The sequence below is a fragment of the Mesoplodon mirus genome (assembly GCF_964341445.2).
Source record: "Mesoplodon mirus genome assembly, chromosome: 13".
In the NCBI taxonomy this organism is placed as follows: domain Eukaryota; kingdom Metazoa; phylum Chordata; class Mammalia; order Artiodactyla; family Ziphiidae; genus Mesoplodon; species Mesoplodon mirus.
In genome coordinates, this window is record NC_138989.1 from 62,717,489 (window position 1) to 62,730,624 (window position 13,136).

Consider the following 13,136-nt stretch of genomic DNA (forward strand, 5'->3'; position numbering starts at 1 on the left):
GTGGCGAGTGGGGGCTACTCTTCGTTGCAGTGCGCGGGCTTCTCATTGCAGTGGCTTCTCTTGTGGCGGAGCATGGGCTCTAGGCACACGGGCTTCAGTAGTTGTGGCACGCGGGCTTCAGTAGTTGTGGCACACGGGCTCAGTAGTTGTGGCTTGCGGGCTCCAGAGCGCAGGCTCAGCAGTTGTGGCGCACGGGCTTAGTTGCTCTGTGGCATGTGGGATCTTCCCGGACCAGGGCTCGAACCCATGTCCACTGCATTGGCAGGTGGATTCCTAACCACTGCGCTACCAGGGAAGTCCCCTTTTGAGCTTTTCTGGTTTAGGATTTTGTTCTATTAAAATGATAAGCAGTAGAGAACCCCATTGACCTCTAAGTGGTGACAAACCTGTCATATTCAGGTCATTTAAAAGCAGACTAGAGTTGAATGCAAAAAGCATTATAGAATGAAGTAGAGTATAATTACAGTTTACATATACCTATAGTTAGATATACATATTTGTCAGAGTCCTCCAAAGTTTTTTCTCCTAAGGGATGCGAGTAGAAAGTGAGAGACTTGAAGTTCTTACTTTTATATATGTCCATGTTGTTTCAGCATTCATTTAACAATGTGCATGTATTCTGTTTAATAATTTTTTTTTTTTAACAGAACGCTGCCCAGTTTCCTTGACATGGGTAACGGTTTCGCTGAGGCAAGCTTTCATGAGGGGATTCTGTTTCAGTGATTAAACTGGGAGGAGAAATCTGTCAGTGAGTTGTTTTTGCTGCTTATAAGGAGTCAAAATGTAGTGCTTATTTTTTTCCCTTTCTCTCTCAGGTCATTTGGATCCAGGATTCCTAGCAAGTGACAAAACATCTGCTGGCAATGCACCACTCAATGAAGAAATTAATATTGCTTCTTCAGATAGTGAAGTGGAGATTGTGGGAGTTCAGGAACATGCAAGGTAGGATATTAATTGGAGAGAAGAAAATGGTATGGCATGCCATGGCATGGCTGGCATGAATGGTGGGGCTATTTCTCAAATTCCTGTGGTTTAAGAAATACATTTTGATTATAGACACGTATGAGCTTCAGAATGTGTGGCATATTGTCTTATAGCAAGAACATCTCGGTCACACATGTATGTGAAACAGAACTAATGTTTGTCTCTTATTTTTAACAAATGTCTAGGTGGCTTGACTGAGTTTTCTGGTATGGCATAAGTATCACCATATTCCCCCCCCCCACCCCCAATCCATATTTTCTTACCTTTCACTTTATCTTGAAATATATTGGGAGCAAATAATTGAGAAATCTGCATTTGACATCATACCTCTTCCTAGAGCACCTCTTTTTTTTTTTTTAAACATCTTTATTGGAGTATAATTGCTTTACGTTATTGTGTTAGTTTCTGCTGTATAACAAAGTGAATCAGCTATATGTATACTTATATCCCCATATCCCCTCCCTCTTGCGTCTCCCTCCCACCCTCCCAATCCCACCCATCTAGGTGGTCACAAAGCATGAGCTGATCTCCCGGTGCTATGCGGCTGCTTCCCGCTAGCTATCTATTTTACATTTGGTAGTGTATATATGTCCATGCCACTCTCACTTCTTCCCAGCTTATCCTTCCCCCTCCCTGTGTCCTCAAGTCCATTCTCTACGTCTGCGTCTTTATTCCTGTCCTGCCCCTAGGTTCTACAGAACTATTTTCTTTTTTAGATTCCATATATATGTGTTAGCATACGGTATTTGTTTTTCTGTTTCTGACTTACTTCACTCTGTATGACAGACTCTAGGTCCATCCACCTCACTACAAATAACTCAGTTTCGTTTCTTTTTATGGCTGAGTAATATTCCATTGTATTTATGTGTCACATCCTCTTTATCCATTCATCTGTTGATGGACATTTAGGTTGCTTCCACGTCCTGGTAGAGCACCTTTCCTTATCTTTCATGAAAGGTTGCAAGTTACTTTGGTCAGTTCCTAATAGTGCATTTCTAGTGATGTTTGTGTGATTTAGGGAATCTTGTTTCTTAGGAATTAAAAAAAAAGCCACAAGACATCAAATTAGTGTACAGTATTATGGAAATAATTTTATAAGGTTTGTCATTCTTTAAGGTAGTGGTGACCAGACTACAGCCCATGGGCCAGATCTGGCCTGCTGCCTGTTTTTATATGGACCTCAAGCTAAGAATGGTTTTTACATTTTTAAATGGTTGGGGGAAAAAAATCGAAAGAAGACATGTTTTGTGACGTGAAAATTATATGAAATTCAAATAGAATTTATTTATCCATAAATAAAGTTTTGTTGGAATAGAGCCATGTTTGTTCACTTACATATTGTCTATGGCTGTTTCGCACTCCAGTGGTAGAATTGAGATGTTTCATCAGACACCTTAGGGCCTGCAGAGCCAAAGATATTTACTGTCTAGCTCTTTGCAGAAAAAATTTACTGACTCTTGCTTAGTACAGTCCTAAGATACAGTCCTAAGAATTAGTTGCAGCCCTCTCAGAGTTATACCTGAGGAACATTTAACGCACACACATACATACACAACAAAATCTAGTCTTTGGAAAAATTTATTCTTTAATCTTGGCTTTACCTCATTCTTTTTTCTCTTTTTTTCTGCCTTAATCAAAAACTTTTTCCTATTAAGTTCTCTTTCATTTTCCCATCTATTTCCTTCAAGCTGACTTATCTATGAGATGAAGTAGATAGAACTCTTGTTTTCTTCCTTTACTTCAGTATACGTTTGTCATTATTTTATTTCAGCACTATATAAGTATAGAAGACATTATTATACTTTTAAGCCCCATGCCAAGATCTTTGTAGAATATTACAGTATTTTTCATTTCAGACTGTGTACTATAAAACTTATTCTGCATATTGACTGATAGATTGATGTAGGTAAATTATCGTCAGTTGTGCCAGGAGCACATGATCCAGTTACCAACTTGCTCTTGACTTACTTTTCAAATTTTAATTCAGTGTTACTCATGTGTTCCTACTTAAGTAGGAACGAATAGGTTATAACCTGTGCTGTCTGTCTAATCTCTTACTCTGTTCTGAGACATATCAGTGATATGGTCCAGTTCTCTATTAACTCCTACCGACTCTCCCTTCTTTATTGTCTCCTTGTGCCTAGAAATGTTACAGAGTGAGCTACCCTTCTTTTCAGATTCTTTGTTAAACTTTCCTTCCATAATGATATCTTGAGCTTTTTCTACAAATATTTCTGTTATCTGGAGTTGAAATTACTATATTTCTATTAAAACTTGGAAATTCAAATTCCGAGTTTCTCTCACCTCCAGCACACACACATGCACACAGATTATCTCTAGTACACCCTTCTCTGAACTTGTTAAAGTCCTTTATCCAGATTGTCATTTTACCCTATAAACATCTTTGTTTCACTCTTAGCTAAGTCAAGTGAATTTGGGTACGTTTTAAATAATATGCTATAACATTACTTTCAAGGACTTTTTCTTACAGGTTCTGAAGCATAAAGATGCGTTTTTTTAATTCTGATCCTTTAATTTGAATCCTGGAGAAATCATATCTTGGAGGTGACAGATCTATCTTGAAATCTCAGTGGTGGTTAATAACTGTCCATAAAATGGAATGTAGAGTTGACAAATTCTGTTGGAGTACTTTGAATGGACTCTTCTATCATTTTGAGGGGATCTTTTATTTTGGCCCTTGGGTCTAGGACTGAGTAGGATCTCACTGACTCTGCTGTGTCTTTCTGAAAAATTTTCCAGCAGTTTCTTTAGAAGAAGCATGATAATCTTTCAAACATTGAGATTAAAAAGCTGAGAAGTGGGACTTCCCTGGTGGTGCAGTGGTTGGGAATCCGCCTGCCAATGCAGGGGACACAGGTTCGAGCCCTGGTCTGGGAAGATCCTGCGTGCTGCGGAGCAACTAAGCCAGTGTGCCACAACTACTGAGCCTGTGTGCCACAGCTACTGAGGCCTGCATGCCTAGAGCTCGTGCTTCGCAACAAGAGAGGCCACTGCAATGAGAAGTGCACTGCAACAAAGAGTAGCCCCTGCTCGCCGCAGCTAGAGGGCCCATGCGCAGCAACAAAGACCCAAAGAATAAATAAATTTAAAAAAAAAAAAAAAAAAAAAAAAGCTGAGAAGCAAGTTGGGGGGAGAGCCTTTCTTGTTGGTTGCTTCAGAATTGCCCCTTTAGCTGCCTGTATCTCATCTGGAATTTATTTCTTTTACAGGTCTAGGGTTGCAGTTATGAAGTATTGATGGGCTTCTGGCAGGGTTATCGCTTGGAAGAAGGTTTTAGGTTTTGATCCACATCTTTTTGTTCTAATTCGATTTGCATGCATAGATGTTTTGTTTGGATTTAGTTGTCTGTTCTTATTTTCCCTTTTGGTATTCTACCTTGTGGGCTATCTGAGAGCTTTAAAAAACTCAGATTTGGTTCTTGAGTTGTTCTCTTTGGGACTGTGGTTGCTCTGACTTGCGTTTGGGTGCCATTTTTCCTATTGGAAGCATTCCGGTTTGTTGACCTTTATATCAGTAATTCTAGTTGTGATGTGCCTCTTTTTTTTTTTTTTTTTTTTGTTGTTAAACAGTTGTTTTTCTTTTCTTGCATGCTAACATCTTTCCCTGCTCTTTTCTTTTAGATTTTGATATGTTCACTTAGCTTCTGTGTTTCTTCTAGTCATAGACTAGAAGGCATGCCTTCCTAACTAATGGTTGAATGCATCTTTTATGGCTGCCTTGGATTGCTGTGAAGAACTCCTGTCATTACCTAGATGTCATTTCTAGGTGTTAATTTTTGACCAGTCCAGTTTCACAAGATGCTCTTTGCCAGTGAGATGGAGACTTTTCCATCATCTCTAGTTCTTCTGTGCCCACTTAATTTTGCCATACGTTTTAACTTATGACCCTGTTGCTAATATTTTTCTTTATCCTTGTTCCATTTTCCTTCTTTTCTTCCGCAAGCTTCATTGCCCTAGGAAGATGAATGCATGTACCTTTATGTTATGGAACTATGCTGAAACAGTTCTTTTCAGTACCTGTTCTCTGAAGCTTTTATGAATAATCAGACCCTTAATTACCTCCTTTCAGATGGTCCTATGGTCCATTGGTTAATGTTGGTTCACCCCTCTGCGGAAGAATTGATGTGGGGAGGCTTTTGCATTTAAGACTGATTGCTGCTTAGAACCAATTGCTAACATTAACCCTAAAAAAAGCAAGGGAGGCAGATAAGCATTTCCCTGAAGCTACAAGGATTCACTCTACCTTCAGTTAGGAAAAATAAGTAGGAATGTTATCTAAGAGGTCACCTTCAGAATCTGTAAATGAGAGCAAAAATGATTAATTTTTAATGTTGTTTTCTTAGAATAGTAGGTTAACTGTATCAACAGCTGATCATCAGAGCCTGCCCTCTTTTTGTGTTTTTCTTCCTTTCTACTCTGAAGTCTCCTTTTTTTGGTTTTAATATATGAAGAGCAGGAAATTATTCTATCAAAACTTACTGTTTATAAATAGTGGATGGGGGGGCGGTCTATGGAAGTGAGGCCTAAGCAGTTTTTCTTGGTTATAATACTCAAAATGTGACTCTAGTTGTGCAAACCTATTGCCAGTTATATGCAGATTAAATGCTTTGTGAGAAAAAAGCTTGTGTCTGCACTAGAATCTGATTGGACCAATTATAAAACAGCCGAGTGTGTTCCCACCCCATATCTTTCATAATAGAAAAAGGATATGTGATAATACATGAAACTGTGCTTTGTTAGTTGCCTTAACAAAATTTTGAGCCTCTCACATCCTTCTTTATAGGGCATCTCTGTAGGGCTTATAACGATTGTTGTAGTCCCATTTCCTCCTGAAATTTTTTCCCCCTCGTGCATCTGGTATAAGTTATTCTGTAATGTACCATCTTATAAAATAGGGCTCAGCCTTTTTTCCCCTGTACTTTAAAAAAAATGTGTTAAAAGCCTTGTTCTGTCCTCATCCATCTCCTAGCTACCATTTTATTCAAGGTGGCTGAGGTCATTAAATCATAAAAAAAATTTGAATGTTTTATTGGCTTATAACACACACAGAAAAGTAATAAGTGTACGCTTTAGCTTCTGTACCCGTACCCAAGTAACCAGCTCTCAGATTAAGAAACAAGTCTCTCTTGGCTCCACCTTGCCCCCTGTAACCACTATCCTGACTTCTAACAGGATAGCTTTGCCTGTATTCAGAATCTTATTAACATTCCTGACAGATGCCCCAGCAATTGCTTGAATGTTTAAAAGGCAGATTTTCTATTTTGTAGTGGCTGTAATTGTTGTGTAGTAATGATCATCCAAAAGTTGCCTTCTAGAAACTGATTCATGGTTGTTATTCTGCTCTCAAGATCTCTGTACTGGTGAAGGAGCTGCCTTCCATGATGATTCTCACTTCTTTGGCAATTGCCTTTCCAGCTGCAGTTAATAGGAGACAGGAAAGCTTTTGACCAAAGATAGGATCATCACATTCTCCAGAGAATCTAAAATTTTGAAGAGAAACAGACTAAGGATTGGGGCTTGAGTCAAATGAGTGAGGCCTAGTTGTTCCAGCATCGTTAGGTTCTTTGAGGTACTCAAGTAAAGGTGCTTTTCCAGTAAATTTTCTTTTTTGCTTAAAGTAGCCCAATTTGGCTTCCAGTAACTGGAACTATTTATAACCTCTTTCAACCATTCCTCATTAGTAAATACCATCTCTAAACCTCTCACTCCCCTACTCTGGACACTTTCTAGAATCTGCTTTGCTCTTTATTGTATTACCCCCAGGGGCTAGGCAGTTCCCCTTACAATCAACCATAGTGTATAGTACTTCGGGAGCAGTCTGAGAAAGACATAGTTGGAAATAAACTCCCCAGTGGAGACCTGATTTTGTTCTGGTTCCATGCTTTACTTTCTTAAGACCCTGGGCAGTTGTCTTTTGGTTTTGGTTTTCTCTTCTGTAAAATGGGAAAATTGGATTAGATCCCTTTTAAAGCCACTACCTGATGTCCTGATGTTACATTGTATGATTACTTAAGGAGCAGTACAGAGTAACAATTGGGACTAAATACTGCTTTTATTTGAGTTATTTCTAGGAATTCTGTCAATGATTACATTGACTTTTTTTGGTAGTCATTCATTCCCTGATTTTTCTAAGTTTTTAACCAACTTTACTTCAATTACTACTTGACAGATGAGCTTTTGAACTGTTGAAGAGCTTTATATTTTTAAATTGTTGGTCTGGGCCTGTCTTTGCACTCTGCTGACTCTTGCCGTGTTTTGCCTTACCGAATTTAATACACACATTTGTAAAGCGACAACATGATGTGGAAAGCATTGGACCAGAAATCAGACTTGGCCTGAAGTTCCTTTGCCTATGCTTTCAAGCAGTATGACCCTGGGCAAGTCATGTAACCTCTTTAACCCTCAGTTTCCCTGTCAGAGTATGGGTAAGAACTTCCACATCTACCTCATAGGTCTGTCGGGCCTGTCAGATGAGGAGAAACTGCTTAATAATCTTAGTATTCTGTTGTCATCAGTCATCAAAACCGATCCTTTAAAATGTTGGATGGACTCCTTTTGCTGACGTTGTTCCATGACTACTCATTTAATCTGAGTGTATTAAGGGGTGGACAGATTTGGATTAGACTTTGGACTTGTTGTTCCTTTTTTTTTTTAAAGGTTTAATTTTATTTATTTTTGGCTGCGTCGGGTCTTCGTTGCTGCGCTCGGGCTTTCTCTAGTTGGGGCGAGTGGGGGCTACTCTTCGTTGTGGTGCACAGGCTTCTCATTGCGGTGGCTTCTCTGGTTGTGGAGCACGGGCTCTAGGTGCGTGGGCTTCAGTAGTTGCAGCACACGGACTCAGTAATTGTGGCACGCAGGCTCTAGAGTGCAGGCTCAGTAGCTGTGGTGCACTGACTTAGTTGCTCCGTGGCCTGTGGGATCTTCCTGGACCAGGGATCGAACCCGTGTCCCCTCCATTGGCAGGCGGATTCTTATCCACTGCACCACCAGGGAATTCCCTGTGTGTCTTATTTTAATGCTTTTTACTAGCTAATCTTTGAAAATATGGTCGCCTCTGGGTTAGTACCTACTCTTAGCCCATTTCTGAAAAGATGATGGCCCTCTGGTACTGTAACAAATCTGCACTCTACCCCTACTCTGGCCTCAAGAGATCTGTTTTTCGGCACCTCTCTTGGTAAGGGAGTCATCTTCAGGCTAGCCTTTGTAGGAGCAGGGCCTCTTTCCGTAAGCCTAAGGGTCCTTAAGGGTAGTTCTGCAGCTAAACCTTGTCTGTTGTTACTCTAATGTTTTCTTTTGAACCTAGAGGTTCAGGTAGCATGGGGTCGAAACTGGAGTTCTTAAGTGATTCAGCATCACTCATTGTATACATGTCAGAACAGCTGCTCATGATCCATTGTAGTAGTTTGTGTGATTAGAATCATGCCACTTGTCACTTCTCACATATGCAGCGTGGAGACAGGTCTATAATTTAGATGTGTGGACATCAGAAGCAGTGATAGCTTGAGCTGCCTGCCTTCCTCTCGTATGAATCAAAACTTACTCAGTGGTTCATCCTGGAGGTTCACAGTTCTATCATTTGACTGGAATGTGGAATTCAATATGTAGGTATTTCTGAAACAGTTCTCTCCCGAACAATGAACTCATGAGATTTGTCAGCAAGGCAGTTCTGTCCCTCTTATAAGATACTTTTAGAGACTCTAAACTGAGTACTTCAGCCTTGTTATTTTCACTGAACTAAGAAAGGCATAAGTGGTTGTGATGAACTAGCCAGGTGTTTCTCTTGTCACCTTCAGGTTGAGGGAAATTGATCTTTAACTCACGACCTAGTACTTAAAGACGTTTAGACATCTAATCTGTAAAAGGGGTATTACTACTTCTGTTTTTGTAAGTACTGTTAACAAATATGGCACAGAACTTATTTTAAGAACAAGTTTCACTTGTATTTCTTACTGTTTCATTAGCGCAGACTAAGATTGTCTGGGCATCTTAATTTTGCTTAAGATTTATATGCTGCCCTATCCTGAAGACCCCAGAGGCTTAAATGAATTCAGAGAAGCATCGTCTTATCCATTTTCAGTAACAGATCTGGACGTAACTCAGGACTTTGTGGCTGAGACAAAAATCTTGGCCTTTTTAAGGCTAAACTGAGAGAGGTGGGGAGACAGACAGACAGACATGGAGGGAAGGAGGAAAAGGGGTAGGGATATTGGTTATGGGTTTGATGAACTTGCATAGTAGGCTTATCTTAGTAAAAGTATTGGTCAGTACAACTGAAGCTATATTGCCTTCTGTAGGATTAACCATGCTTTTGCTCTTCATTTCAATTGCAGGTGTGTTCATCCTCGAGGAGGTGTGATTCAGAGTGTTTCTTCATGGAAGCATGGCTCTGGCACGCAGTATGTTAGCACCCGGCAAACACAGTCATGGACTGCTGTGACTCCCCAGCAGACTTGGGCGTCACCTGCAGAAGTTGTTGACCTTACATTGGATGAGGATAGCAGACGTAAATACCTACTGTAATGCAATGTCACTGTGTTTCCTCTGCACTGTTCCCTTCCACTTACTCCTCCTCCTCTTTGTGACATGGAAGTTCATTGTCATAGCTTCAGCTTCAGAAGCTGTTTGTGGCATTTGTATAATTGAAACTCATGGAAAATTGCCCCCTTCCCTTTTTTTTTTTTAAATTAAAAGAAGTCACTTAGGAAAGTAACTTATCACAAAGAAAAGGATTTCTTCTTTCCCTCAGTAGGAATCTGAGAATGATGAATTTTATTAGACAACTTCATTTTACTTGGTGACTTTCAATCTTAGGAAACTGCCTTCCTTTTAGAATGATATTTTAACTACCAGGTGAAATGGATTTCAGTTTTTGAATCTTGTATTTATTTTTCTGTGTAATAAAATTAATATGTAGACTTGACCACTGTCAGCCCACCCATTGGCACTCCTACCTTAGGGCATTTGCACACATATTAGTCAGTTCCTTTTTGGCACCTAGTAGGGCATGTGCATTGAAAACCTGTCCTTAAAAATAGAAGACAGAAGTGTTACTTTTCTTTTAGCTTAAGTCTTCTGCCTTCTTTCCTGACTTTGCTCCTGGCTGAATTCCCACAACACAAATAATTGAAACGACCCTCTGTGTTTATAAATACTGCTAAGGTGACTTAGTTGATCTCCTTGTTGCAATAATTCATAACTCTGGAAAAATATCTCCTTGTGAGGCAGAGGCATTTCAGATAGACACCCCACCATGAGGTCTGGGCATCTGAGGAGAGTATTGAGAGATCCCTTTTCTCCCCCTGGTTTGTTCAAATAATGGGAGAAACATAGAACCTGATACTTAGGTAGAATATGAAAAGTTGTGTGGCTTCTAAGGCTATGGGCACTTGAAAAATCTGAGAGGGCAGTGCCTTCTTCTGTAGCTGGTCTCTCCGTAAAGGATGTAATGACAACTGTTTGATACTTGAGCTGAAGTTGACCTGTTGCTATATTTGGGTATTTTTCTCCTCTACCTTCTAAAAGTGGCAAATTCAAAATACATCATAAGAAACCAGATGCAAAACACATTAATGGCCCTGTAGGTTTTACAGTATCTAACAGGAATAACAAAGGGTAGTAGGAGCATCAGGGAATTCAGGAAATGCCGGTGTTGGAGTTTTGTGGCATTAGTTGCTACCTTTTTTACTATAACATTGTAGTTACTAGTGAATTATTTTACAAGCAATACCTAGAATTAGAACACTATGTACTGTGCACAGGGAGGAGTGAAGTAATGCTGGCTTAGAAGACCTCACTTTTTGTCTTTCCAGTTTTTGTCTGCTTTTTTGTTTGCTTTTGTTTCCATTTTTACCATATAATGGGGCTCTAGCCCTTTGCCTCCCTTCCCAAATGCCTTGGTGGCTCTTCCTTATCATACGAGCATGAGAACTACCATTTTCAGTTTCCACTCAGCGGACACACATTTATACCAAGTGCCTGTTCTGCCTAAGGCGCTGTGGTGGTGCTGTGGGGCTGCTGCGGAGAACAGGACACCCACCGCATGTGCGTGCGTCCGGCTGCCTGGCTCCGGCTGCCTGGCCGTGTCTCCTGTGTGTGTAAAGACTCGCTTATTCCTTTACCCTTCTTCCTGCTGCTTTAGCTCGTCCACACACCTCTTCCGTGGGAGTGTATTTAAGCATGTGTTCTTTCACCTTCTCTGGTAACATCGCACTTGATCTGGCCTCTGTTCTTCGTCAACTTTTTATTTTCCTGTCATTCTACTTTTAGTAGATCAGGCTTTTAAAGAGATCATGAATCTCCAGTTTTAGCACCTCATGTCTCAAGTCTCTCACGTGGCCACAATTCTAGACAAAAACCAAAGACCCAGAGGCCAGAGCGAAATAGGACCTCCTGCAGCTTCACTACTGATGTATCCTTGGACCTTCACATTTTACTTTAGGATTAATTTATTGAATTTTACTGTTACACGTTGTTTTTGACTTGAATTAAAATGCTAGACAGAGCAGAAATGTACAATTTCTGGTCTGTATTTTCCAGGAAAATCATTGGGGAAAGAGCAGAGTGGATTCTATGACTTGAAGTTTTTGCAGCTTATCTTCCCCCCACTATCAGGGCAGAGCCCCATTTTAAAGAACATTTTTGCATTACCTGTTCTTACGTTAGCAGTATGTTTTGTCCAATTCCATATAGCAGGGGATTTCCCAGGGCATATTTTCTTTAGTCCCTAACAGTCATCCTCTAACAAGAATTCTTTGGGTGTGCTGTGTGCACTGTGGGTTGGGAACAGAGAGCGGAGTTGTAACCAAGCTCTTTTCTGGCCTTTTGCTTTTATATTGGGTTACACTTTGCCCTCACCTGTCCCTTTTCCAGCACCCTGACTATCTGGCTTGATGCACTAGAACAAAAATTAATATGCAAAAAGCGGGGAGGGGAAGGGATGGTAGAGATAGCTTTTCTCCCTACTAGGTTGGGACTTTTCCACCTACTAACTAACTATAGAGAGACTACGTTTCAACTCTTCTTTCATTGCCAGATCCAGGAGAGTAGGGATGTGGTTTCTGGCAAGGTATTAATGATAAAATTCTGTGGTAAATTTAAAATTCTGACATTTAAAATTTCTTTTAAGGGGGTCTTTTTTAACCAAAGTTTTGCATTTGGTAGCATAGACACTTTATGCTTCACCGTCTCTTCAAAGTAATATCTCCACTAAAATGGTACACTTGGGTCACAGATTGGTTTTTGGCACTAACTTGGTTAAGTGCCCCCCCCCTTTCCCCCAATTTGAAACCACGGAGCGGTAACTTAGCTATTGCATCAGTACAGCAATATTGATACGTAGCTATTGCTCGCCAGTAGTTGTCTCTTCATTTTGATGGAAGGGGCCGGACTGAATGGACTCCATTATTCGTAACAATTGAGCATCCCATAAACTCTGCTTTTATTATTATCAATTGTGAATATGAACCATCTGATTTGCTAATTTAGTCAATTGTTCATTGTTACTTTTAGCAGATCAGCACCATAGGCAATTTAAAAATGAATTTGTTGCCTGCTTTTTATGCTGTGTCACAAGGTTTTTGAAAAAGCTGGGGACACAGTATTGTCTTTCAGTTTAAAGGTTTTTTTTTTAAAGGCAAAGAGTTCCCCTCCATCCCTGTTTTTCAGTATGTGTATGATGCGACTTCCATGTATATATAAAAATGATTGCGCCCTAACCAAACTTCCTCAGATTGTGCACTGTTTGTTTAAAATAATCACGTATTTTAGTCCAATGCTGTTGTATTTTTTCATTTTATTTAAAACACTACGTACTTCTTATTCTTTTAACAAGTTTTAAAGGGTAGTGATCTTAAAAAAAAAAAATCACTGGATAACTAGGAAATATTTTTGTTGTTTAAAGAGTACAAAGGTCATTGAAGCCTTTTGCTCCTCTTACCGTGAAAATGAAATGTTAGCCATTGTATGGCTAGGAACCAATGCACTTGGTGGTTAACAGATCTGCTGTTGCTGGAGTGTGAGCGTGGACTTGATGCAGTGACGACAAATCATTGCTTAGAATTAATGTTTTAAAATGTGTGACTCTAGTTTTTAAAACAAAATTTGGTTCTTCTTTACATTCATTATTTAGTTTTT

At 39.8% G+C, this 13,136-nt stretch overlaps 1 protein-coding gene across 2 annotated transcripts in view; it reads left to right on the plus strand.

Annotated features, from left to right (window-relative positions):
* Window positions 1-12,775, plus strand: part of ARK2N (arkadia (RNF111) N-terminal like PKA signaling regulator 2N) — a 76,144-nt gene extending 63,369 nt beyond the window's left edge. For both annotated transcript variants that reach the window (XM_082641435.1, XM_082641437.1), the window contains 2 exons: window positions 816-942; window positions 9,335-12,775. In XM_082641435.1, coding sequence (XP_082497561.1) covers window positions 816-942; window positions 9,335-9,524 — 317 coding nt within the window. In that variant the 3' untranslated portion in view covers window positions 9,525-12,775. The remainder of the gene's footprint in view (window positions 1-815; window positions 943-9,334) is intronic.
* The last annotated feature ends 361 nt before the right edge of the window (window positions 12,776-13,136 follow it).